Genomic DNA, 26,827 nt, shown 5'->3' on the forward strand with positions numbered 1-26,827 from the left:
CCAAGTGAGGAGTATCCTGTGGGTGAGGAGCTGCCAGTGCCTTGAGTGATACAGCTTCTGTGGCCCTTTGTGGTTTGGGCAAGTAGCCAGCTTGCTCACAGCAGCAGCTCAGTGGCCTCTAGTTTCTTCATAATTGTAAATATGAGAAGTGCCAGCTCATCCAAGTTAGGAGGATGAACAGCTGCCCCTGCAAGCAGTTTAGCTGCTCCAGTCCGGTACTGGGTGCTGCTGTGAGTAGGGATGCGACCTCTTGTTGCAGGGGCCCTTTCCAAGGCCATTTTTCTTCCTAGTCCACCCCTGCAAGTCGCTTTCTGATATATGCAGCCTTAATGGGCTAGGAAATATTTGTACAGGTTAGTAATTTGAAGGACATTTTTGCAACTTCATTTTTAGCCTGGTTGGAAGACTGGTGAACATCTTGGAAGGCTTCTTCCTTGCCAGCACAGTTGGCTGAGCAAAACATTCTACTTGAATGTGTAGGGAGATTGTCTCTGTGGAACCAACACAGTAACTGCTCCCTAAGACTAATTAAGTTTCTGTTGCTGCTATTTAACGCCAGTATTTGACATATAGCTTCCATGTAGAAGAATGTCAGAATTTTCACACAGTGGTGGTTCTGTGATCTCTGGGTTGTTCCTAATAAAGTGGAAAGCTCTGCACAGCTGTTGTATGTTCTTGGTGGTGGCTAGCTTGGAAACTCTCTCTACAGCCCAGATAAATTACACGGTAAGAAATTCTTGCTCATTACAACCTGCTGTTTAGAGTTGATATCATAAAATGCATTTCTAGCGTATCACCCACACAAGTGTTCTCATCCTTAATACATCAACAATGTAGAGAAGAAGAAACCCAGTCTAATAACTTACAATTTAACGTACTGCTTTTGATTATCTTTTTTTAGATCGAATTCAGTTACCTAGGAATATGATTGAAAACAGCATGTTTGAAGAAGAACCTGATGTGGTTGATTTAGCTAAAGAACCTTGCTTGCATCCGCTGGAACCTGATGAAGTGGAGTATGAACCAAGAAGCTCTCGGCTTCTAGTACGTGGTCTTGCAGAACATGAAATAGATGAAGATGAAGAGGATTATGAATCATCAGCCAAACTTCTAGGAATGTCATTTATGAATAGAAGCACAGGCCAGCGCAATAGCACCACAAACTACAGGCAGAGTTCTGGTGGATCATGCTCTGCACCATCTGTAAGGACTACAGTGATCTGTGCTGTTGTTCTTGTGATTGCTGCTTCTGTAATAATGGCAATCTATCTTCTTCCTAAATGTACCTTTACCAAAGAAGGCTGTCAAACGAAAAAACATCCAGCAGAACTAGTATATCCTCTTGCAACCAATGGACAGCGCTTTCCATGGGTGAAGATTAGGCTTCCAAGTGCTGTTGTGCCAGTACATTATGATATTGCGTTGCAGCCAAACCTAACCACTCTGATGTTTTCAGGTTCTATTCAGATAACTGTGAATGTCCTCGAAGTTACGTGGCATATTATACTCCATAGCTCAAGACTACATATTACCAAGGCAACTCTTACTCCGCTGGGTTCAAGCCAGCCAAAACCAGTTGAATTTCTGGAATATCCAATGAATGACCAGATTGCAATTTTGGCCCCAGAGGCTCTGCTTGTTGGACACAACTACACTTTAAACATGGAATTTTACTCTAATTTATCTGACACTTACAGTGGTTTTTACAAAATTGCTTACAACAGTTCAACAGAAAGGTAAACTTGGAAGTTGTTTAAATCTAATTATTTTGAATATGTCATTATCATCTGACACATGGTCTAATTGTATTGGTGTTTTCTGAATATACCTCAGCATTTAGCCCCTGAAGACGTGTATCAATTTATTGTTTTCTGCAGAAGATAATGACAATTGACCCAAGTCAGCTTATTTTCATCGTTTAATTTAAAATTGGAAGAGTCTCATGTAAGATGACATTTTTCAGTTATTAGAATGAACAACTAAAATTTTCTTTCCTTTGTTCCTCACTTAAGGTAATACTAAGGAGCACTGTGTGTGTGGGGGGGGGGGGGGGGGAGAGAGAAAAATATGACTAGTTGCCAACCCTGTGGTATAGGAATGTGTTCACTGGGTGCAAAACTCAATTTGAGAACATAATGTCTAGGTAAACATGATTGTGTTAATTTACCAGTGTAGTGCTTTTGATAGAAAGTAGAAAACAGGATGTGGTATTCCAAATGGACATTTCATACAGTTAGTGCCTTGCAATCTGTACAACAGATAAAGGGATAATTGACTGCTGGGCAGAACCTCTTGTTTGTTTCAAATGATACAGTCATAAAACCATGCCATAGAGCCATGGTGGCGAACCTATGGCAATCTAGATGTTCATGGAGTACAATTCCCATCAGCTGATGGGAATTGTAGTCCATGAAAATCTGGGGTGCCATAGGTTCGCCACCACTGCCATAGATGGTAAAATGATCTAGAGAGATGCACCAGATGAACCCCCAAGAATAGCATAGCAGGCATCTATAGTGGGAAGAGGGAATCTGAAAAGTTTCTCAACTTGTCCACCCTCCAGCCTGCCCCATGGTGGTTGTTTTCAATGTGGGAACCATCTGCCAACCACAAACCCTACTGGACAATGGCCTTGGCCAAAAATAAAGGGAACCCCTCCCCCACAAAAACTCTCCCAAGCCCTCAGAGAACGAACACACAGGCCCTCAAAAACACACACAGATTTAGTTTTAAGGAAAACCCCCCTTCCAAGAACAGAATTCACTTCTGTTCGTCTGCCTTCTGATCCCTTTGACTTCCTCTCAGAGACTGCTTAAAAGAGCCAGATGGCAGTTACAAAATATTATTTCATTCATGTCAATTTCTAATTGGCAAACCTGTAAGAATCTGACTATACAGGTGTTGGCCAAATATTTAATAGGATATGTGCTTTTGGGGGGGAAGTTTTTCTGCTGGCCCTGAACTTTTTCCATTTCTAAATGCTTTTCCTTTTTGTCAGGTGGCTCGCAGCAACCCAATTTGAGCCCCTGGCAGCAAGATCAGCTTTTCCTTGCTTTGATGAACCAGCATTCAAAGCCACTTTTACGGTCAAGGTCAAGAGGGAACAACAACATTCTGCTCTGTCCAATATGCCAAAGGTAGGCTTCTGCTGCTGCTCTTGTCCCTGTGTGTGGGGCAGGGGAGGGGGTTAATGTGAGTCCGCTTATGATTTTTCCCACGGAAAAGCCATGGTGCCAAACTGAAAATCATACCAAAAATACAATATATTTTTGTTCCAGTCTTCTTCCAAGATACTCAGGGGGCCATATGTAGCAGTCCCTGGCTCACTACAATTTTGACAGACCAGCTAAGCTGAGAGAGTGGCTGGCCCAAGGTCTTTCAGCAAGCTTGACAACTCAATAGTTGTTTGAACTTGGGTCTTTCTGGTTCTGATTCAACACTGTGAAGAGTAAACCAAGCTTGTAAACCAAGCTGGCAGGCGGGCTATGTGCAGGGTATTTTCAAGTCTGGGATAGAAAATGCTAACATCTTAAATTTTATCTTTTGTATATTAGTGACAGTTGCAGTCTAGACATCTTTGTAATTCATGTTTGGATTATTTAAAATAGAACAACGTGTTTTCCATGCCAGCTTGCGTATTGTTGAAGGCTTTCACGGCCGGATTCAACTGGTTCTGGAGAGTTTTCTGGGCTGTGTGGCTGTGGTCTGGTGGATTTTGTTCCTAATGTTTTGCCTGCATCTGTGGCTGGCATCTTCAGAGGTGTATCACAGAGAAAAATCTGTTTCTCACTGTCTAAGTGAGAAGGGAAAGTTTAGTGTGGCATATTGTCCATGTCCCAGGGTGAAACGTTAGGAACAAAATCCACCAGACCACGGCCACACAGCTCGGAAAACCCTCCAGAACCAGCTTGCGTAGTTTCCCTGTAGCTGCCAGTAGAGCACAGTGGAAACTTGTGCTGCATTTTCCATGCCCCAAGTCCCTGCCAGCAGCCCTTTCCTCACCACTGGTGGCTTCCCCTTCTCAATTGCTGTTTTGACGCTTGAAAAGACTTGGGGGAGGGCAACGAGAGCTCCTGGCTCCATCATACCATGCACCCAATCCAGATTGGGGCATCACAGCAATTTGTAAAAAAACAACTGCTTCTAACATGGCATCAGCAGCCATGGGATGATTGCTGCCATCACTTATAGTTTGGTTCATAGTTAAATTCCAGTGATGCTCATTTGCTGGTTAAAAGGCACAAAAGCCTTCTGGTGGCAAGAGGACAAATGGCTGCTTCAGAGGACTGGGGCCAGGAAAATAATGCTTTTGTGGGCAGGACTGGGGAATCCCAGACTTCCCCATCCACATGGATACCCGCCCAATTTTGCTGTGAGCTTTTCCAAAGCAAAGTGGGTTTAGAAATGATCACAAGAAAGACTGGGGAATCGAGGTGCACAGAAGTAGTGCAGTGCTGTTAGGAAGCAGGAAAAAACCCTCTTCCCAGTAGCATTCAGGCTGGGACAAACAGCCCATGTGTCAGTGGTCCAGGTTAGTTTGATGCCTGCTTGATTTCTTTCAATGCTGCTGCTAAATTATGGTCTTCTGATTCCAGATAAAAACTACCCCAGTGACTGACGGAATAGTTCAAGATGAGTTCTCTGAGAGCCTGAAAATGAGCACTTACCTAGTGGCAGTCATTGTTGGAGACTTGGCAAATATCAGTAAGGAAACAAATGGGATTCTGGTATGTTTTCTTTCAACTGCTGCACACAAATGATTTTTTCCCTTCCTAGCATTAGGTTAAAGTAAATTGGCAGCGTGCTTGCTATATATGTGATAAACTGTGGCTTCCTGGCTTGCTAAAATTGTGCCTGGGACAAACATGGCAGTATAATGTCTTTGCCAAGCCAAATTAGTATGTCGGAATCCCCAAGTCCAGCTAAATCTCTTGAGCCACAAAGAGGTATATTTGCTAGTATGCTGGGTAGAAGAGATTTCTAGGAAGGACTTAGCAAAAGGAAGGGTGGACATTGCTTCCTTGGTTTGATTTTGCTAGTACAAGCTACAGTTGCATTGCTTGCTGGCCAAGTATATATGGGGCAGGTGTGCCTTTGAGATCAAGTTCTCTGACTTTCCATCTACCTGCCTTGGCTTGATGGCAGTCTTTGCTGCTACTTCCACTGCTTTTCCACCTGTTTGACAGACCAGTCATGGCTTCTAGAGCTGCTGGGATAGGGCAGGATATAAATATGAATTAAATAAATATAATAAACTGTTTTCTGAACTGTGAACAAGAGCTGTGCTTGCATGAGGGAAGCTGCTGCTTTGTTATCAGAAACATCTTCAGCAATCATAACATTTTAAAAAGATTAATTTTTACTACTTACGTAAATTAATGTAAAGATCATGGACTCTGATCAAGATAGCCCAGACGAGCTGCATCTCATCAGATCTCAAATGCTAAACAGGGTTGCCCCTGGCAAGTGTTTGGATGGGAAACCTTGGGTACCAGGGTCATGACACAGAGGAAGGCAGTGGCAAACCACCTCTGAACATCTCTTTCCCTGAAAACCGCACCAGGGATCACTGTTAACTCAGGTGTGATTTTATGGCCAAAAAAAAAAAATAGCATTAAGTAATTCCTAGCTACTATTTGGATGGGAGATTTGCAAGGAATACCAAACTTCTCTTGCCTTGAACCCCCCCCCCCCCCCGACTTGTGTAAGTCATCTGTGACTTAATGGCAAAAAGTGGAGGGGCATAGGAACAATCTTCCTGTTGACCAATGACTGTAAAATGTGTTATAAGACAAATGCTCAGTCGTATGAAATCTATCTTTTTATAAGTAGTTACTTCCTTTAAAATATAGAAAAAAGGTGGAAGTCCTCTTGGAACTCATCCATAATGCGTTCTTGTCTATCTTTCCCTGTAACAGGTATCTGTCTATTCTGTCCCACACCAGTTAGACCAGGCCGAATATGCCTTGGACACAGCAGTGAAGCTTCTTGAGTTTTATCAGAAGTATTTTGATATGAAATACCCCCTCCCAAAATTAGGTGAGAGTTTACACTCTTCTATCTCATGTTTTGTGCAACTCCATGGGTGTAAACCTTGGAGGGATTAGATGGGCATTGACCTCTTCTCTGGCCTTACTGGTTTGACCAGAGAAAATCAAGTTGAATTTTACTATAGAGTGTGTTGTCGTACATGGGACTTTTTGCTGTTTTAAAAAAATATTAGAATATACTTTCATAGCTAGAAACCTTTTATACAAAGTCTTGTGATACAGTAAATAATGTATCGCAAAATGGAAGAGGCAATATGCAAATTGGCCAAATTACAACAGTGGGAAATACCTAACTTATTTTTTATCAATAGCATTCTTGTAAGACTTCATGTTTTCAAACACGGCCTAAACTTGTCTCGTATGAATGAATAACTATTCTTTTTCAGTTTTCCCCATTTTACCTTCCTTCAACCCGCACGTTTCATGTAGGCTCTGAATTTGACACCCCGTTTTTTTTGTTTGATGTTATTGAAAAATGGTCTTTGGATACCATATGATTATGCAGACATGCTCCATGTGCTTACATTTTAGTGTGCATTTGTTTGCCTGAGATGTTTAGTAAGTGTAGTAAATACTGAGAATTGGCATTTTGACGCTACTGGTTCGTTAAAAGAACAATTCCTATTTCTCTCTGCCCAGATTTGGTAGCTATTCCTGATTTTCAGGCGGGGGCTATGGAGAACTGGGGTTTGATCACTTTCCGAGAAACGATGCTCCTTTATGATAATAAAACATCTTCAGCAATGGATAAGAACAAAGTAACAACAGTGATTGCTCATGAGTTGGCACACCAGGTATGAAGCACCCCCCTCCTTCTTTTTACAACAGGTTTTTTGTTTGTTTTATTTTTGTGTTCTTTTGTGTGCTGATAACAAAAATACTTGCCTTTTCGTTGGTTTTTTATTCCTATGCTTGCATACAATTACTCCAGGTTAAATGACTATCCCTGAGACACATTCTTATCAGCATAAGAAGGACCCTGCTGGATCAACCAAGTGGTTCATCTAATCTTCATATTGTTTCACACAGTGGCCAGCCAGTTATCCCAGAGAACCAACAAACAGGGGGCACAGAGACTGAGGTCTACCCCTGAGGTTGCTTCCTGGCACTAGGTTTCAAAGGTAAACAACCTCTGAATAGGGAGGTTTCCTTTTGTTTCATGAGCACCCCAGTATTCATCTTGGGCCTTGGGACACCCCTAAAAGTAGAAAGAGGGGCAGCTAAAAGCCCCCCTCAGCTCACTTTCAGGCAACAGTGTATCTGAGGGGACAGAGGAGGTGGATAACCCAGGTGCCTCTTTGAAAATTAATGTGGGGAAAATATTTGGCCAGTCCCGCTCTCCCCCAGAAGCAAGCAGGGCCTGGCGGGGTGGGGCAGTAACAGAAAAAAAAATACAGGCTACTGTATTGCTCCCAATCCCACATTCCAAACCATCCCAACCTGCCTGGCTTATCTGCTGCTTGCCTCTCTCTCCCACCCCACCCCACCTCACTCCCTCAAAGAGATAGGCAAGAGTGGGGAGAAGTCAATTTCGGGGGGAGGGCACAATTGGGGGTGGTGCACTTTCAGTACTTTCCCTGGGCGCCAATTGATGAAGGTATGGTACTGCATTCAGACCCAGAGAACAGAGGCCAAAAGGGCAGGGGAGGAAATATCATGGATCAGAGTCTGAGTCTTACAAGAAAGCTGCAAAGAAAAGCACTCTTTGCAGTAAGTTAATCTTAAAATCAAATACCTGAGACCATCCAGATTCCAGCAGCCACAGGAAATAGTCAGTGTTAGTGGCACCAAAGGAGAAATGTTGCAGAAGAGATAAAGGGATTTTCTTAAGCCTCTGAACACCAAGGTTCTCTTTTGTTTTGTGAGCACCCCAATATTCACCTGGGGCCTCTGGACACCCCAGAAAGTAGAAAAAGGGGCAGCTAAAAGCCCCCCTCATCTCACTTTAAGACAATGACATATCTAGGGGAGCCAGAGGGGGCAAAAGACCCAGGGCAAAAACTCTCCAACATATCTCCAAATATTCATCAGTTGGGGTGTACATTTGCTGGAATGCTCTATGAATGCCATCCGCAGTGTTTTGGTAACATTTTAATAATCATGGCCAGTAGTGATTGATGGATGTATCCTCCATGGATCTGTCTAATTTCCTTCTAATGTCATTCATCATAACATGTGGCTATCATTACACCTACTAAAAATAAATTCCACAACTTACTTACTTGTTGAATAAATAAGTATTTATTTTTGTTTGCTCTGTCCCATTTCCCAACAACCTCTTTGGGTGCCCCAGGTTTTAGTATGATGGAAGATGGAGAGGAAGCTGTGTCTACCCATTTCTTTCATCCTGTACATATCCCTCCTTAGCAGTCTTTGTCAAGACTGTTAAATCCCAGACTCTCCAGCCTTTCCTCATAGGAAAGGTCCTTTGGCCCTTCATCAACCTGGTTACCCTTTTCTGTACTTAAGCATGAGGTGGTTTCGCCACCCAGCACTCTAGTGAGTGTGTATTCCTGTTATGTATCAAGTGATGCTGTTGTGACGACCTTGTATGATTACAATGATTCATGGTGTAAATGTATTATTGGTACCTCATTAGGAAGGAGGGGAGAAACTAAGCAAGTTTAAAGGGTGAGGCTAATCTGGCACAAAACTTGTGGTCTTTTAAGATCCAGTTTCAAGCAAAGATAATTAAATTGGTCTTTTCCATCCATGCATCACCCTCCCAAGCAACTCCGAGGATCAAGGGACCCTTCAGAAAAGTACGAGACACAGCATGGGGGGGTTGCAGCTGGAGGGGAAAATCTGTGGATCTTCCCCCCACACTTTAGCATGAGTGGAAGCACCTTCTCCCATTTCAAGTTTTTCCTGATATGATCTGTTTGTACAGGGAGCAATGGAAAAAAATGATGGGTCCAAGATAGTTTGCAGCACTATCTGTCTTGTCCATGCATGTTGGGTTCAGTAGACAATTCTGGGGTTAATTTGAATTTTTTTCCCATGTGCAAGTTTTTTGAATGATGGTTAGAGGTAACTGGATGGTTGTGCCTCGTTGCTGTTTCATGCTGTGCATAGTTTTATGAAGCATTTCGATTGCTTGGTTTTTCTCCCTGTTTAGTCAAGATCCATGGTGGGTGATAGCAAAATAATAATCTATTAAATGAAACCCTTAAACAGATAAAGTGAATACTTTTTGAAATTGATATTAATGCAGAATAAACTCTTAGCACAAGACAGTTATATCTGTAGTGTGGTTTTGCTAAATGAGGGGATGTATGGTGTATACTGTCCCAGGCATTAGGCGGGCAATGTGGGTAGTCATCTTCCATCATGACCACAATCTGCTCTGTTTCCTGTTAAGATGACAAGTTGTTTTTGCTATTCAGAATCCTTTTTTGCCTACTCTATGTATAAACTCCTAAAATAGTGCTTTATGGAGTCTTACTTTCACCTTATGGTTTCATATTTAAAAACAGAAATGCATTATTCTTTTTTTCTGTTCGTAGTGGTTTGGTAATCTTGTAACTATGGAATGGTGGAATGATTTGTGGCTGAACGAAGGATTTGCCACTTTTATGGAATACTTTGCCATGAAGGAAAATTTCCCAGAATTATATGTAAGTAGATACAATTGGAGGAGCACAAAAGTAATAATCTTAGACGTAGTACCTATTACTTTAGACTTGGAGGTTAGAGCAGTATTTCTTAAAAGTCTGCTTTGCAAAGAAGAAACTTCTGTGCCCCTTCTTGAAGTACTTGTAATTTTTATGCTGGTGGAGCTATTTTAGGTTGTAAATTCTGATCTTTGTATTTATCTTCCTAGTGCTGCTTGTTCATTTATATGGGCTCTCAGCAAGAAATGAAGTGCTGTTGGAATTTTTGTTAGCATTTAAAGCTGTTAGAGATTCTGGAGTTGAGAGGAGCAGAATTTGAGTTTAGTAGTACTTTTGAGATGCACTGAAAGGAACTTTTACCTTTGAAAGCTTATACCCTGGAAATCCTGTTGGTCTCTTAAAGTGTAAGTGGACTAGAATCTTACAGCTCCATCCAAGCTGCCAGGAGGCCAAGCGCTGCTACGCTACCCCACCACTCCCAGAGAGGCTTCCTGACGGCATGTAGAGGCTAGCAAAAAGAAAAAAGCCTTCCCACCGCCAAAAAGCCTGTTTCAGTGGGTCAAGTCTAAACTAACCCCAGCTGGTGTAGGACGATGAACGGTCAGGAGGGAGCTGGATAAAGTTGGCTCCTCTCCCAGTCATGCCCTGGCTTGCCCCTGCTGCAGTGGAGGTGCAGGGACACTGCCATGGCATCCAGCGCCACATCCCACCAGCGGAGAGGACAGCATCAATGTCTGCACACTGGCAATTTTGCCCCTCTGCTGGGGTAAGTGCCCTGGGGAGGGCAAATCCACTGGATTGGCTGTGAGCAGCAACCATGGGCAGACCCCCCCCTCCTTTGGATGGGGCTGCTGTTCTTCTACTGCAGACACAACAAGGTCCCTGCTGGTGATCCATCTAGTCCAGCATCCTGTCTCGTATTGTGTGGCCAACCCTTTCCTGTGGAGGACCAACAACAGGGCATACCCTGCTGCAATTGAGAGCCTAGCTGCTATGAGCTCTGTAAACAGGATAAGAAGGCAAAAAGATGAATGTGCTAAAAGGGGAAATTGAGCCACATTAGCCCATAGATGCTGTGGCACTTGCGCAGGAAAAACACCAAGAAACATATGGTCTGTGATTGTGATAGAATTCATCACCTGTTCGATAATACACTTCAAAAACAGGAACCATGCATACAGGTACATTTGAGAAAGGGACCAGGAAGCAACTCATACTTGGCTGTCAGCTACCTATATGTACTTCTTGATCAAGATGTTGGCCTATTTGCTACTTTGTGGTGTAACAGTTAAGAGCAGGTGAAGTCTGGTTAGATTGCCCACTCCTCCATATAAAGCCTGCTGGGTGATCTTGGGCTAGTCACAGTTCTCTCAGAACTCTCTCAGCCCCACCTACCACACAAGGTGTCTGTTGTGGGGAAGGGAAGGAGAGGAGTTGTAAACCACTTTGAGTCTCCTTACGGTTGAAAAAAGCATGGGTAAATCCAAACTCTTTGTCTCTGCGATACAGATTCAGAGACCTTTACTAGGCATATAACTTTGTCTCTGTGTATAAAACCTTGCACATAATCTGTTGACCTGAGGAAATAAAATTTCACCACTTGGTGGCACCAGATTACTTTATTAAATTAAAAGAATGGAGAGGCAGAGGCTAGAGAGTCTTGAGCATAAACCACATTTGTAAGTTGTTGGGGGTTTCCCCACACACAGGAAGAACAGTTTTGTAGCATGTAACTTCTTGAATCTGATCTTGTACAGTGTGGCTCAGCATTCTGCCCCAGTGTGTGTGGTCAGAAACTGGGTCTAATAGCTCGTTTAACAATTTGAGTGCATTGCAGGCTTCTGGATGCAGGAATTATGGGTGCTTAGATGAGGGAAGGAATGTACTTACCAATTAAAGCTCATGGAAAAGCTCTTCAGATTGTGAACAGGGACTAGAAATATCACTTGCACCTATGGATTTGTGATCATTAATGGCATATTATGTATACTAAATCATAGAGAACAAAAAAATGCAGAAAAGCATCCAATATTGTACGATTAATATACAAGAGTTTAAAATATTCAAATATGCTGTGGTCCTCATGTTAGTGATTTAACTCTTTGTGCCTGGTAAAGTTTTCCCTAACTTACTTTGTCACTTCATTTAATGGCTTCAGTCTGTATATCATAACTTGGAAGGCAAACTTCAGGTTTGTGTGGTAATAAATCTTTGGATAGAAGAAAATAGATTGCATGTGAGCTGAGTAAAGTAAGGCCTGGGGAAGTTTATATATAAAATAACTATAAGCCCCATAATAGGTTCCTTTCCCCCTCTCCCTTGTTGAACTACTTTATCTAAACTGTCTGGCTGTGGGAATGGGTAACTTCATATATACAGTCCCACACTGAAATGCAAAATCTCATTCTGTTTTCTCTCCCTTTGCTTTACAAATTCCTTTCCACAAAATTCTACAGTATAATCTCTCCAAGTATTCTGCAATTTGTCTGTTGCAGTTAGGAAAGTGCCATGACCTGAATGGCCCAGGTTAGTCTGACCTTGGATGCTGAGAAGGGTTGGCACTGGTTAGTACTCAGATGGAAGACCACCCAGGAAGTCCAGGGTTGCTATACAGAGACAGTAAATGACAAACTACTTCTGAAGTCTCTTGCCTTGAAAACCATATGGGCTCCCCATAAGGCAGCTGTGACTCGATGGCACTTTCCACCACCAGTTAGGGAAGTGGAGATAGATGGAACCAAAACAGGCTTTGCCAAGCACCTTCAGAAAGGGAAGTGGGCAAGTTGGTAAGTGTTGTGAAATACGTGCTGTTGTGCTGATTTAAAAAAATTCTAAAGTGCCTTGGTGTGCTCCTTGATGCCTCTTTAACAATGGAGGCCGAAGTCACACAAGTGGCTCACTTGGCTTTTTGTCATCTGTTCTAGGCATGGCAGTTGGCACCCTGTCTGTCCCAAACTGACCTTACCACAGCAATCCATGCAGTGGTCACCTCTAGATCAGACTACTGCAACTTGCTGTATGCAGGGCTACCCTTGGGCCTGCTCCAGTTGGTGCAGAATGCAGCAGTTCAGGTCCTTCCCAGGCCCCCGTGCTGAGCATGTGTACAAGCAGTGCTTCGCTGGCTGCGTTGGGTCTGGGTAGAGTGCTGGATCAGGTTCAAGGTTCTTGTACTAATCTTTAAAGCTCTAAATGGTCTGGGCCCGTGTATCTACAAGGACCACCCCTCCCAAAATATCCTCCAAAGATACTTGGAGAATGGAAGTCTACTGGTGATCTTTGCCTGAAGGACATCCGGCCAGCCTTAACCAGGACAAGGCTTTTTCTGCCCTGACTCCAGCCTGGTAGAACGCTGTATCTAGTCAAAGCTGGGCCCTGTGAGATCTGATGCGGTCCCGCAGGTCTGAGCTGTTCCACTAAGCACATGGTTGAGACTGAGCTGTTCCACCAAGCACATGGTTGAGGCTGCTACAGTTTTCTATCATCTTGACCTCCCTCCTTTTTTCCATCTGTCTGCTTCCCTCCCTCCTGGGATATTTGTTTTTTTATAAAACCAGTAAATAAATAAAAAGATACCTACTCTAAAACCTTTACCGCAATCCCTCTCTGCAGAAAGCTGGGTGCAAAGCAGCTCACATAAAGGTCTATAAACCATTGAGATACCCTGGTATGTGCAAGTAAACATTTGAGTCAGTGTCATGAGGTGTCTTGTTTTACAGGCACCTAGTACTTGTCTAGCTTTTTGAGGTAGGAGGAATCAGAGAAAAGCCTTGTGTGAGGACATAAGGATGAATGAATTTTTTGGATGCTCCAAGATGCAAGATGACCTGAATTTGCCTGTGTCCGCAGGCTATGTATTGAGAACTGGAGGTTATAATTGACTTCTTAGGCACTGATTTTGATACTAGTTTGGGTACGATTACTTCTTATTGAGCACCATAATTCCTCATCTAAATCACTGAAAATGTAATAACAATGAGACATTGCAATTCTTGATAGGCCAGCAAAAACAGTACCCTTTCTAACTTCAGGGATGCCCTGTGTTTCTGAGATATTAATTTCATCCATATTTCACAGGACACAGGCTTAAATCTCCCCTCACCCAGTGGAATAAATTGGAAGGGAAAGAGTGAAAGTTACTTTACCATATCTGAATTATAATACAGTACATATTGAGAGATCAGATTCCTTGCATTAATAACTGCTAATGCAAATGTAAACTTCTTTCCTTCCTTTGTTCAGAACGATGATTTTCTAAACCTGCGATTTAAGACCATGGTGATGGATTATCTGAATGCCTCTCACCCCATCTCTCTTGCTGTCCAGTCTCAGGGAGAGATTGAAGAAATGTTTGATACAGTCTCTTATGGCAAGGTAACTTCAAAAGTTTGGGAAATGTGCTTTTAATAAAATTAAATGCACTTGCAAAGTTCACACAAATGTTTCAAATCATAGTCTTAGCATGGGCAGGAACAACAGGTCATGAGCTGAAAGAGGAAAAGGTATTTGGGGATAGACTGGGTTAGAGGTGGTGAGAGGCCTGTTCAGTGGGAAATTCTTGTGCCCTTATGAGCACTTTTTAATCTGAAAGTTAAGGCTAAACATTTTTGTTCAATCCTCAATTTAGAAATGTACCTGCATTCTTCAAACATATTTTTAAGAAAAGGTCTTTGTAACTGTGCATATGGTTAGTCAGATACCACGTTCGGCTACTCATAACTTGGTGCAGGTTTTTAAAAATTTATTCAGAAAATCTACATGCTGCTTCTCCAGAACCACGCTAGAGATGGCTCACAAAATAAATAAATAGAACAAAAGAAACAACATAACCAGCCAGAAGATGACAGGTGCCTCCAGGAGGGCATAAATAGTTTCATAACTAATGCCACCGTAGACACTGTGTCTTTAGTTGGAGTCTTGCTGCCAATGCTGCTACCAGGTGACTTCACTGGCTTAGGCGCTGGCAAGCGAACCTTAAGTCAAAACTCATAGTGGCGGTTTATCCTTTCCAAGGGGATAAGTTGTTTGGCAAGACTCTTGACTGCATATTAGTGAATATCCCAAGGCTATGCCAAAATACTTGCGCAAGCAGGACAAAGGTAGACATTTGGGTCTTCCTTTAGTTCCCAACATTCATTATTACACTTCAAGACAGAGTGTTGCTAGAACTACTGGAGATCTTTACGACAATCCTTACCCCCGGAACCAGTATAACAAGAGGTTTCCAGGGAAGTCAGATAGGACAGATAGGCATGACTTGCTGGAGATTCTGGCATGAGGGAGACTAAGGCCCCTTCCGCACGGAGGCGGAAGGGGTTGGGTCGGCGTAAAGAACGCCGACCCGACGACGCTGGGACCGTCCACATGGACGGTCCCAGAACCGGCTGGGACGAAGGCGCTGCAGAGCGCCGGCGCCCGGCCAACCCGCCTCTTCCCCGTCCTTCCCCACTCACCTCGTCGCCGTCGTCGCCCTGCTGGCCTCCATAGACCCGCCCACGCTCCCCTCCGACCTCCAGGGGTCGGAGGACAGCGAGGGAGGGCCTTCGGAGGCCAGCAGGGCGACGACAGCGACAAGGTGAGTGGGGAAGGACGGGGACAACAGTGCATTCCTGGCGGTGCCGTTCGCACCGCGCTGCCGGGAATGCGCTGTATTCCAAAAACCTCCCTCCGGGAGGGAGGTTTTTGGAGGCGGCCTGAGGCCGCCCTGAGGGAAGGGGAAGGGAGCCAGGTCGGCGCTGCTGCGTTTTGGCAGCGCCGCCTGTGCGAATGGCTCCCTGGGGACGGCATTTTTGCCATCCCCAGGGCGTTGTTATTGGCCCGTGCGGAAAGGAATCTCCTGGCGAGATTCCAAGGCAGACACCTGAACCTTGGAATTGGTTAGCCAGGGTTATTCTATCGAATGCTTGGCAACCCCACCATAATGCTTTCTCCTGTCTCCTCTGGGGCACTGTCCCAAGAAGAGGAAGGACCTTCAATGCCATCCAACATCTGATCTCCATCAAAGTGATAGAAAAAGTTCCAACCCAGGATTGATCCATCAGAGTTCATTCTGTCTTTTTATGGTTCCCAAAAGAAACAGGGACTGGTGAGCAATCCTGGATTTGAAGTTCCTGAATTATTTCATTTGTCTGAGGCATTTCTGCATGGAGATCTTACGCTTGATTGCAGATTCCTTGCAGCCACAAGAAGTTCTGACATCAATTAATCTTACTGAGGCATATCTTCACGTGCCTGTTCGCCGAAATCATTGAAAATTCCTGAGGTTCTGCATGGAAAACCAGCATTTCCAATGCAAGGCCATGCTGTTTGGGCTCTGCATAGCGCCCCCCCACCCCCGTTCTTCCAAGTTGCTCATTAGGAGTGATTCTTCGAGAACAAGAGATCCACATACATTCCTATCTTGACGATTTCCTGATTTGAGCTCCACCCTTTCACTAAGCACAATTCAACACCAAGAGGGTCCTCCAATTCCTAGAACAGCATAGTTTCTTGGTGAACCACTCAAAATGCTCCTTGCATCTGGTCCAGTCCTTAGAATATCTGGGTGCAATCCTCAAAACCAACAGGGAGATGTTGTTCATTATAGACCAGAAAACCCAAACAATCGGGAGCATGGTTCAACTTGTCATAGCCAGCTGTACCTCCTTCCTAACCTTTCTCTCGAGCCTCATTGGTCTACTCATATCCATCCTGGATGCCATACAATGGGGACGGTACCACTCCACACTGCTACAAGCACTGAAATTACACCCTGCCCCCGCCCAGCTGGACTGCACTGCCCCAGTGCAACCTCTGCAGTGGAATCCGGGTGAGGGGGGCAGAAACAGTAAGCAACCCTAGTTGTGTTGGAAGGGAGGGAGAGAGAGAGATATACAGAAGGCAGCCCATTAAAAAAGTTGTTGCCAGAGCCTCTGCCAGGAGAAAAAACACACACAAAAAAAACCCTCATTAAATACACAAACCAAAGGGGGGAAAGCTCTTGAAGCTATTTATGAAAAGTTGCAAAAATATCCACAATACCCAGTTGTAATAAAAAATTACAAATGAAACCTTTAAAAAAAAACTAATGGTGAAGCATTAAATAAAAGGATATTCCAGGGGCAAATAAACTCAAGGTGGAGCAGAGTAAATTAAAAAAAAAACCTAATTACCTAAGGGCTGGGGATATAGGTGAATACCAGCAGGAAAGGAACTGCTTGATCAAAGACCCACCACAGAAAAAGTCCATCTCAGGGAATCTGTGCACTTGAGCGTGTGGGTGTAGCTGTGGCAACCGGTTCCACATATAGGCTCACTGAGCTGGCAGAGGGTGTGGGGTCAAGTGTGCGGCCAGAAGCGGGAATTGAGTCTGTCACCACATGGCTGGTACTTGAAGTGCTGGAACCCCTCATCCTCTCTACCTATTCACACTAGGCAGCAGTTGCAGCCATCAGGCACATACCTGCTGGGGCAGCCAGGGCTCAAGCAGCTTGACATGTCACAGGACATCTGGCATTGCCCAACCTGATGCTGCTGCCAGTACCAATGACCTCATGGCCGGCCTTACAGTCACCTGGGGCCACCCATCAGCGTGGTCCATGCCCCAGCCCCTACAACCTTGCCTATCTTGAGGCGGCACTGCCCCGCAGGCGAAGCACTGTCCCTCCTGCAGGAGAAACACAACACAGCCGAACCAAGAAGGCCCCAGCTGCCAATATGCAAAGGGTGCCCCTAGTCTACTTGGTTAACATGGGCAGAGGTGGCGCTTGTTCCTGCGCTCTGAAGTGGGGGAGCCTCAGTCTGTTTAGCCCTGCTTTCCTGGGTCTCTGTGGTGCTATAGTGCCTGGCTGTGGCAAGGAGGAGCCAGGCAACAGAAGGAAGGAGTAAAGGCACCCTTTAAGGCAAGGCGGGAGGAACTGAGGGGACATGGGAGGCAGGGCTGTGGGACAGGCAGCATCCTGAGAAGGTGGGAGGTGGAGGCGCCAGCTCCATGGTCGGTCTTGGATGGGGGAGAGGGTGACTAATTGCACCCCTCATGTGAACCTTGAAGTTAGGAACACTTGTCACAATGGGCATTCAAAAAAAGTTTTCCTGGAAGTCATATGATGATTGGGAACTCCCAAAGTGGACCTTTTCACTTCACCTCAAAACCACCAACTTCCATGATACTTCATGAGGTTCCAATGTCAGCAGGCCAAAGCAATGGATGCCTTGATGTTGGATTGGTCTCAAGGTCTTATACACATTCCCTCCAATTCCATTGCTGCCCCAGCGTCTCGGGAAGATACAAGAGCAACAGGCAGAGGTCCTTGTCGTGTCACCCTTCTAACCAAGGAGGCCTAGTTTTCAATGATGCAGCAAATGTTAACAGGCTCTATCTTCAGATTACCTCGCAAGTGGGTTTCCAGCCTTTTTGAGTATGAAGCCCCTTTTAGCATTAAAAAAAAATCCATCCTCCCATATGATAGTATGGGATCTGTTGGTTGAGAAAACAGAAAGATCAAAATAATAATGCTTATTGTGCATATGGATACAAGAACCCCTTTCAGTAACTGCATCAGTTCATAAGGTTGGAAACCATATGTCTACATTATACACAAAGATTTGATTAAATAGGCCTTCATTCACTTGCTTTTTATTCTCACAGTACCATCAGTTAGGAGAAAAAATTGCTTTTTAATTTCAATTTTCTGTTTTAAATATTGCAATCAACCCATCTGGATCTTTAAGAAGGAACCCTTTCTTTGTTTGAGTCCAGTTGTGAGAATTTGGATGTTTGCTTCCAGTGTGAGAAGAAGCATTGTACTTCTGTAGACGTAGAGTTGTAAGTAAGGGTAGTGATTTCTATCCACACTTGAATATTTGTAAACATAGAGAGAAGGAAATTAATGTTTGAATAGATTTTGACATTATATATATGGACTAATGGTTTAAATTCATATATAGATGTTCAGGAAACAGATGTAAGTGAACTGATATTTTCTCCTTCGCTAGTTCCAATCAATCCCAATCATCTGTGGCCAGACCACATCTTGTTCAGATTATAGGAATAGCTTAAAGCAGCTTTTGGTCTTACATCTGCTAGCATGACCAGAGGTAAACATTCTGGCATACCCAGAGCTGCTGATCTGGAGGGGGGATGTCATAAAATACAGGCATATTATCTGTGTCCTTTTCAGCAACATCTAGCTGCTCATGATCTTCAGACACAGTTCAGTTTGCAAAGACCTGGAAGCACCAATTAATATAAATTATCAGTGCACATCATTTCTGTGTACTTGATCGATGCTGATCAAAAAGTCTAGAAGGGTAGCTTTAGGGAACATGTCTGAAAATGAATTCACCAAAGTTTATTGCGCTGAGAGCATCTTTTTGTTTGTACAAGGTCAGAGTAAGATACTTTTCAGGCTTCATTCTCAATCCACCTTCTCAAAATCTGTAGGGGTTACACTTTCCAATAGGTTTACGTTTCAAGGTTGCTAATCTGTAATTAGATCAGAATTAAATCAAGCATCTTTATTTTTAAAAACAAACATTCTCTTCTCTCCCTGTTCATTATCAAAACACTTGCATTCCTTGGAGACTGAAAGAAGGAGTTTTATGCTGGGCCAAGTCTCTTGCTCACAAAAGTTTATTTCTTAAACCAGTAGTCTTAATCAAGAAAACAATTTGCGTGCATACGTGGCTGTGGATCTGTATACTCATAACATGTTTCTTTCGATACAGGGAGCTTCTCTCCTGTTGATGCTGAAGAACTATCTCGGTGAGAGTACCTTCACTGCTGGTATTCAGAGTTACTTGCATGACCACAGCTATAAGTCCACCCGTAGTGATTACTTATGGGATAGCATAACCAAGGTAAATGTCTCGGACAGAGGAAGGGAATTGGGGGGAGGCTGGTTAGTTGTACTACTTAAATAGCCAGTCGTTTTCGGCAGTTGGGTAAAATCAGTTGTCCCTATGTGAGAAAAGAATTCAAGCTAGCATGTTACATAATAATTAACATTTAATAATATTGCACAATTAGGTACTATCATTTAAAAAAAGAATAATGTTCAGATTCTAAAACTTGATTTGTCCCTGATTAGAAAAGAGGCTGTATTCTCTCTATCTACTTTCTGTCTCACTTCAGACATGCATCTGCACTAATTTAAAGTTTTATAGACCGTTTTTCTTTTCTAAAAAGCTGAGGTAGCTTACAAGAAGGCACAAAGAAAACAAAGTTAATACCATTCAAACTCTCAAAGGATTTAAGAATGAGTCCAGAGAAATGAAAAATTGTGCCTGATCTCTCAAGCACAATTATGATGATGCAAGTGGGTTATATGATAAAAGAAACATTTGAACAGAGAAGGATCTGTATGGATTTGCCTCCCTCCTAAATACAGAACAGGGGGATGCCTGTAGCCTGAATTAACAGGCATGATTATATGGAAGAAGGTAGGCCTTCCGATACACTGGTCCGAAATCATTGATTGGATTTGAATCTCTGTTTTTTAAACTGGAGTTTCCAAAGTGGCTCCCAACTCCTGCAAAAAATGTATCAGATTTTTCTGTCATATCTACCCATTGTGTGCTTGTTTCTCTTGCATGGGCTTATAGATGATCTGCCTTTCTTGATTGTGAAGTGCAAAATAATTGTTAGCATGAGTAATTGACTGTACTTGTAAGTGTTGGCTTAGCTTGACTGCAGCAGATCCCAGCTTATAAGAGAGACACAGAGCATGATGGTTTCCAAGCATCTCTGAATCACCAATAATGAGCTTTGGGCAACATGGCAGCTAACTGTAGCATGGTATCCCTTCCACTCTCCTCACTGCTGTTGCAGAGTTTGGGCAGGGGTTTGCTCCTGTGTCATTAATTCCTACTAGAGTCCTACACTGGAAGAGTCTGTAGCGAAGTGGAAGAAGCATCATGTACAGACTGGCCTGTCACTGTGCTCCCTCCTGGTCTACTCTGCATGACCATGTTTTGAATGCATCATCTGTTGACCATCCCAGCCTTAGATAATATGTTTGACTGAAAGTTAAAAGAAGTCATAATTGAACATGCTTTCTGAGATATGGCTTGCAGTCCTTGTTTCTCAGGTTACACATTTGTTCATAATCCTTTTATACTAATTTCATATTTAAATAAACAGAGCTGGAACTTGAAAGACAGAAGCCGAAAACTTAGTACAAAATCTAGTAAAGAGAATAAGATGTAGCCAACTGAGATTCAAATTTCTCCTTTCAAGCGTAAACATATTTGATGAATGGCAGAGCATAGCTCATTTTTATAATGAAGTTTGAAAGGCTGCAGATTGATGTATGTGTACCCAACAACCATTCAGTTCTTTCTCCACTCAGAGGAAAAGATGGAGGAAACACAGTTCTTCCCTGAGACTGCCTCTTTCTTCCTTGGCTAGACCAGTGCTTTGATGATTTAAACATTCTATGTGCAAGATGATAAGCAAGCATAATATCCGTCCCTAACTGTGTTCATTTCAGAGTAATAGCCATATTGGTCAGTTGTACCAAAAATCATCAAAAGTCCTGTGGCAATTTTAAAAATGTTGTTAGTCTTTAATGGGGAAGAAGGAACTAATGCTGTGGTTTTACCATGTTCTTTAGTTAAATTAAGGGTGAAAGTGTAGATGAGGTTTCTTGATATACCTTCTGAATTATTTTTCTCCCGTAGGTCACAGGTGGAAACGTGGATGTTAAAAAGCTTATGAAAACATGGACTCACCAGAAGGGATTTCCCTTAGTGACAGTTACAACAAAAGGAAAACAGATTTTTGTGGAGCAGCAGAGATTTATGCAGAATATGGAATTAGAAAATCAGACCATACATTCGAGGTTTATTTATTATCCTTTTTTCATTCTAGTGTTTTAAATCTATCTTTAGACTATACTTTGGCTTCAGGAGGAAATAGTCCAAGTCTTTCTCCCAGAAACAGATAGTAATCTGTGGATTGAGATGTAGCTTTAAATACCAAGATGTATTTATTATGTGTGTTGAAACACATAGTCAGAGCTATTTGCCCAGGAAGGTGGGAGGGAACAGCTGGATGTGATGGAAGCCTGATGGGTACTTTGGAGGGGGAAGGGTGATTGCAGAACTGCAGCTGCCATGTTTTCTGACCTCATCGCAGATCTGGTTAAAAATATAAGGAACAGGGAGGTGCTGACAGCATAGAGAGAAGATGGGGCTTTAAAATGATCAGGCAAACCCACTGTGGGATTAGATGCTGGATTTCCATTGTCTGTTACATGATGGTTGTTAAATACCCTTTCACACTTTGCATAGACTCTGAGAATTTTGTTTATTCATGCCACTATGGATTATGCCAAGATTACTTTTATATGACATCTTGCTGAGGTTCTAGATCAGGGGTCCCCAAACTACGGCCCGGGGGCCAAATGTGGCCCCCTGAAGGCATTTATCCGGCCCACCAGGCATGGCGGCGATGGCTCCATTCATGTGCAGTGGGGGCTCGAGAGAGAGGAGGAACCGGCCCCAACGGCTGTTGATTGCAGTTACATGATGGCACCCCCAAATCTCCATGAATTTTCTGACCCAGAGTTGGAAACCTTACATGTGGCAATGCCTGCTCCGCCCTCCTCTCAGCTACTCCATGTGTTGCTCTCAGGCTTTCTGTTCCGCCTCACTCTTATTGGCATCAGCCAGGCTGGCGAATCGCTCGCTGGCTGCTAGGGTGGAAAGAACCCAGGAAGATACCTGATCCTGGATTAGATGGAATGTTTCATTGGGAAAGTTCTGCTTTTTTTTTTTTAACAGGGGAAGGTATTCCACAGCCTCCCCAACAATATTTGGAGCCCACCCTATACTTGACATACGTTGGTCACTGTTCTAAAAATAGACCATGACAGAAAGGCTGAAAGGTGAAATCAAACATTTTACAATCATTTGTGCATAGGAATTTGTTCATAGTTTTTTTTAGTCCGGCCCTCCAACAGTCTGAGGGACAGTAAACTGGCCCCCTGTTTAAAACGTTTGGGGACCCCTGTTCTAGATGAATATGTTACCTGCAAGTTTCGCTATGGTGGCCTAAGCAGGTTATTTTACCTGCTCCAAACATTCCAATTTATCCCATTCAAAGACCAAGGATTAAATACTATTTTCTACTTTTCAGATCAGCAAGCAAAAAATACAGGTAGTAGGTCACAATTCTTTTTCTCCTCTAGGTTTAATATAGGACATTGGAGATCTCTTCTACAGAGATGAAATCTCTCTAATTTGCTGATATTGTGAACTTGTTCATTACATTGATATATAAAAGGAAATGCCTAGGGAGATGCCCAGATCAACAGAATTCACACATAACACTTTTTTAAAACCCCAAAATCCTACTTACTTCTGTTTTAAAGGGAGGGAGCAGGGAATGAATTTGCTTTCCCTGCCAACCAGCCACTGGGGTTTTACCATTAAGAGGGCTCCAGGCATGACTGCTGGATTAGACAAGTGGAGAACTGCATATATTGGGGAACATGTGTGCTCAGTCCCCCATTCAACTAACTAACTGTCCGGGTTTGGCTGCAGCGTCCGGACTTACCCCACTGAGTCCGCACCATCTGGCACTGCGGGAGATGGGAAGGCGGCAGAGGAGCCTCTTGCAGGGAGGGTGAAGGACTTAGAGGCCTTGTTCAAAGGGGAAGGCAGGGAAGAGAGGAGGCTTAGGCCCAGCAAGCCCACAGCTGAGGCAGCTATAGAAGATGGGCTGAAGAAGCAGCTCGGACCAGGCAGGGTCCGCCCACCCACAGCTGAGGCGGCTGGAGAAGATGAGCTGGAGAAGCAACTGGGACAAGGGGGAGGAATGAGAGGGAAGAAGGGATTTAAGGAAGTGGAAGGGGGTGAGTCTGGAGCTGCCGCAGCAGCAGAGAATGTGGGTGGTGGTGTTAAGAGACAAGGGAAAGGGACAGCTCAATGGTGGGAAGTGGGAAGGAGGGAAGAGGACCCTGAAGCCCAGACCCCCTTTGAGAACCTAGGCCCCGGTTCAAGCTAGTCCTCTCACTGTGCAGTAACAGGATGGGAGTCGTTCATGCAAGCTATAAACACCTCTCCCTGTGAGGCCACAGGGGAGAGACAAAGCCCTGGAAACTCCTCTCCCTGTGAAGCAACAAGGGAGAGAGAGAGAGGGTGTGAAAGCTCAAGCCAGACAGGGGAAGGGAGGCAAGGAGGCCTGCTAGAAGGAGGGTGGCGTGTGCAAGGGCTGCCCCGTACACCCAGTGCTCTGTGGGCGCGGTGGTTTCTTGGCCCCTTGGGCCAATGGGGAGAGTCATCGTCTGGGGAGACCAACCCCCAGGTTAGGGAGGAGGGGAGGATACACCTCCCAAAGGGCCTGGGCAGGGGGGGAACGCCACACTAACATATGTGCAGAAGTCTGCTTCTATATCTGTTGGGTCAGTTGTACGTTTGGTACCATAACGTCATTAGGAATTGCCATTTTGGGGCTCATCACATCTTATGTCACTTCTTTGTTTTGTTGGCTATCAAGTTACAGCGGATTTATAGCCACCTTGTGTTTTGAAGGCAAGAGGTGATTTGAAACCAACCAACATATATGATATAAACAATACATACATTTAAAATCGCAGTTCCTAACTTAATATTATAAAAATCTTGATATATAATTTACAGATTAAAAGATGGCATCCTGTATTACATGGCCACTCTATAGAGGTTGACTTCTATAGGTGAGGTTTAGTCTAAAGATGGTAACAGGTAGATGGTGGACAACTATCCAAATGAGCTTACTGGCCCGAGGAAGTACATAGGAAAGTGAGGAGAGGAAAAATAGGGAGGGAAAGGAGGACGGAAGGAAGAGAGAGGAAAGCACGAAGGGGTGAAAGAAAAAAGAGGAGAGAAAGGACTAAACGGAAGGAGTGAGGAAAGAGAAGGGAGGACAGCTTATCTATATAATTGTTGTTGTCCTCAGTCATATGCCTGGCAGAAAATATCTGTTTTACAGGCTCTGCAGAACTCCGGTAAGTCCCATAGGCCATGTGTCTCATACATAGAGACACTAGGCCAGGGCCAAGTCTGGTATCCCTTGGACATCTCCAGTGGTGGGATTCAGCAGGTTCGCACCACTTTGCCAGAACTGGTTGTTAAAATGGTGCTTGTAAACAACTAGTTGTTAAATTATTTGAATCCCACCTCTGGACATCTCCCATCCAAATACTAGCTAGGGGCCGTGCTGAGAGTGAGGCTGGCCCAAGACCAGCTACAAAGCTTCCTTGGAGCTTGTGGAGATTTGAACCTGGATTTCCTAGGTTCTAGTCCGACACCTTAAACACTACACCATACTGGCTGTTTTGTGTTACCAGCCATAGGTTAATGACACAGTTTGCCCTGGGATTTGTAATTGCACCCTTTGTTAGAGGGTTAGTGTATGTAAGCTTGCACAAGAGCAGAAGGTTGAAATATTAGCAGATACTAATAGACTGTGAATACCATTTGTGCATGATATAGGTTTTATGATCCAATGGTAAATGACCTTTTTTCTTTCTTTAGTTATTTGTGGAATATACCTCTTTCCTACACCACCAGCAATGTCAGTTCTTTCTTCTCTTCATATGCATATTTACTGGCCAACCAGTCAGGTACGTTGTGCTGAATGCCCTGAGTTTACAGTGTGTCCAGACAGTAAATTTAGGTAAAGTATTTTAAGTGGGTGTCCTTCATTTGTATATTACCCTTCTGGAAAATGTTCACAACGTGTTTCAGAAACAGTGTTGCAGGCATGTAATAACTGAGGTTAAGGTTAGGATTTCATTTCAGTTGGCTAATTTTAGTTTTTATTAACATTAAAAAAGCTTTGTTGAGCTTCTAAGGATAAGAGTATGCAAACAGTGGAAAAAATGATTGTGAGAGTGGCAAAATGTTTGCGTCAAGCCAGGAAGGACTGCCTTTTCCTGTATGGACTAGTAAGTGTGGTACTATGGCACAGCTTTCCATGTCCAGTGAAGCTGGATCATTGACATCTTTAAAAGAACTGGCAGGACCGCTAATTGGCTGGCATCTCCTGGTGAGTCTGGTTTTACTGTCTGCATACATTTTGTTTTGTTGTATGACTGTGTTAACTGGAGATGCAAAATTTCCTGAAATTTTGGTGTCACAGGGGGGAAAGAGTGCTTTTCTGTTTTTCTTTTTTGGATTTGTTTGTTTTTTTTGGGGGGGGGGGTTTAGAAAAATGAAAATATGTGCAATACTTACTTTCCCTGTATACCTATGTAGTTCTTTTACTGGCTGAACATAAACTATATTATTGTAAGCCTAGCATATAAAATCATATTATTTGAACATAAGAACATAAGAACAAGCCAGCTGGATCAGACCAAAGTCCATCTAGTCCAGCTCTCTGCTACTCGCAGTGGCCCACCAGGTGCCTTTGGGAGCTCACATGTAGGATGTGAACGCAATGGCCTTCTGCGGCTGTTGCTCCCGATCACCTGGTCTGTTAAGGCATTTGCAATCTCAGATCAAAGAGGATCAAGATTGGTAGCCATAAATCGACTTCTCCTCCATAAATCTGTCCAAGCCCCTTTTAAAGCTATCCAGGTTAGTGGCCATCACCACCTCCTGTGGCAGCATATTCCAAACACCAATCACACGTTGCGTGAAGAAGTGTTTCCTTTTATTAGTCCTAATTCTTCCCCCCAGCATTTTCAATGTATGACCCCTGGTTCTAGTATTGTGAGAAAGAGAGAAAAATTTCTCTCTGTCAACATTTTCTACCCCATGCATAATTTTATAGACTTCAATCATATCCCCCCTCAGCCGCCTCCTCTCCAAACTAAAGAGTCCCAAACGCTGCAGCCTCTCCTCATAGGGAAGGTGCTCCAGTCCCTCAATCATCCTTGTTGCCCTTCTCTGCACTTTTTTTTTTTCTATCTCCTCAATATCCTTTTTGAGATGCGGCGACCAGAACTGGACACAGTACTCCAAGTGCGGTCGCACCACTGCTTTATATAAGGGCATGACAATCTTTGCAGTTTTATTATCAATTCCTTTTCTAATGATCCCCAGCATAGAGTTTGCCTTTTTCCCAGCTGCAATGCATTGAGTTGCTATTTCCATGGAACTATCAACTAAGACGCAAAACCCCCTTTCCTGGTCGGTGACTGATAGCACTGACCCCTGTAGCGATGTATGTGAAGTTTGGATTTTTTGCCCCTATGT

The 26,827-nt window shown here is 43.6% G+C and overlaps 1 protein-coding gene across 1 annotated transcript in view; it reads left to right on the top strand.

The window, feature by feature from the left end:
* The window catches only part of LOC125436421 (leucyl and cystinyl aminopeptidase), a 63,375-nt gene that overhangs the window by 17,016 nt on the left and 19,532 nt on the right, over positions 1-26,827 (top strand). Inside the window, exons 2-11 of the mRNA XM_048503394.1 lie at positions 902-1,736; positions 2,999-3,137; positions 4,596-4,727; positions 5,919-6,039; positions 6,690-6,844; positions 9,557-9,667; positions 13,904-14,035; positions 19,367-19,498; positions 21,320-21,480; positions 25,160-25,248. Coding sequence (XP_048359351.1) covers positions 902-1,736; positions 2,999-3,137; positions 4,596-4,727; positions 5,919-6,039; positions 6,690-6,844; positions 9,557-9,667; positions 13,904-14,035; positions 19,367-19,498; positions 21,320-21,480; positions 25,160-25,248 — 2,007 coding nt within the window. The remainder of the gene's footprint in view (positions 1-901; positions 1,737-2,998; positions 3,138-4,595; positions 4,728-5,918; positions 6,040-6,689; positions 6,845-9,556; positions 9,668-13,903; positions 14,036-19,366; positions 19,499-21,319; positions 21,481-25,159; positions 25,249-26,827) is intronic.

The sequence above is a fragment of the Sphaerodactylus townsendi genome, linkage group LG07, assembly GCF_021028975.2.
Source record: "Sphaerodactylus townsendi isolate TG3544 linkage group LG07, MPM_Stown_v2.3, whole genome shotgun sequence".
NCBI lineage: Eukaryota > Metazoa > Chordata > Lepidosauria > Squamata > Sphaerodactylidae > Sphaerodactylus > Sphaerodactylus townsendi.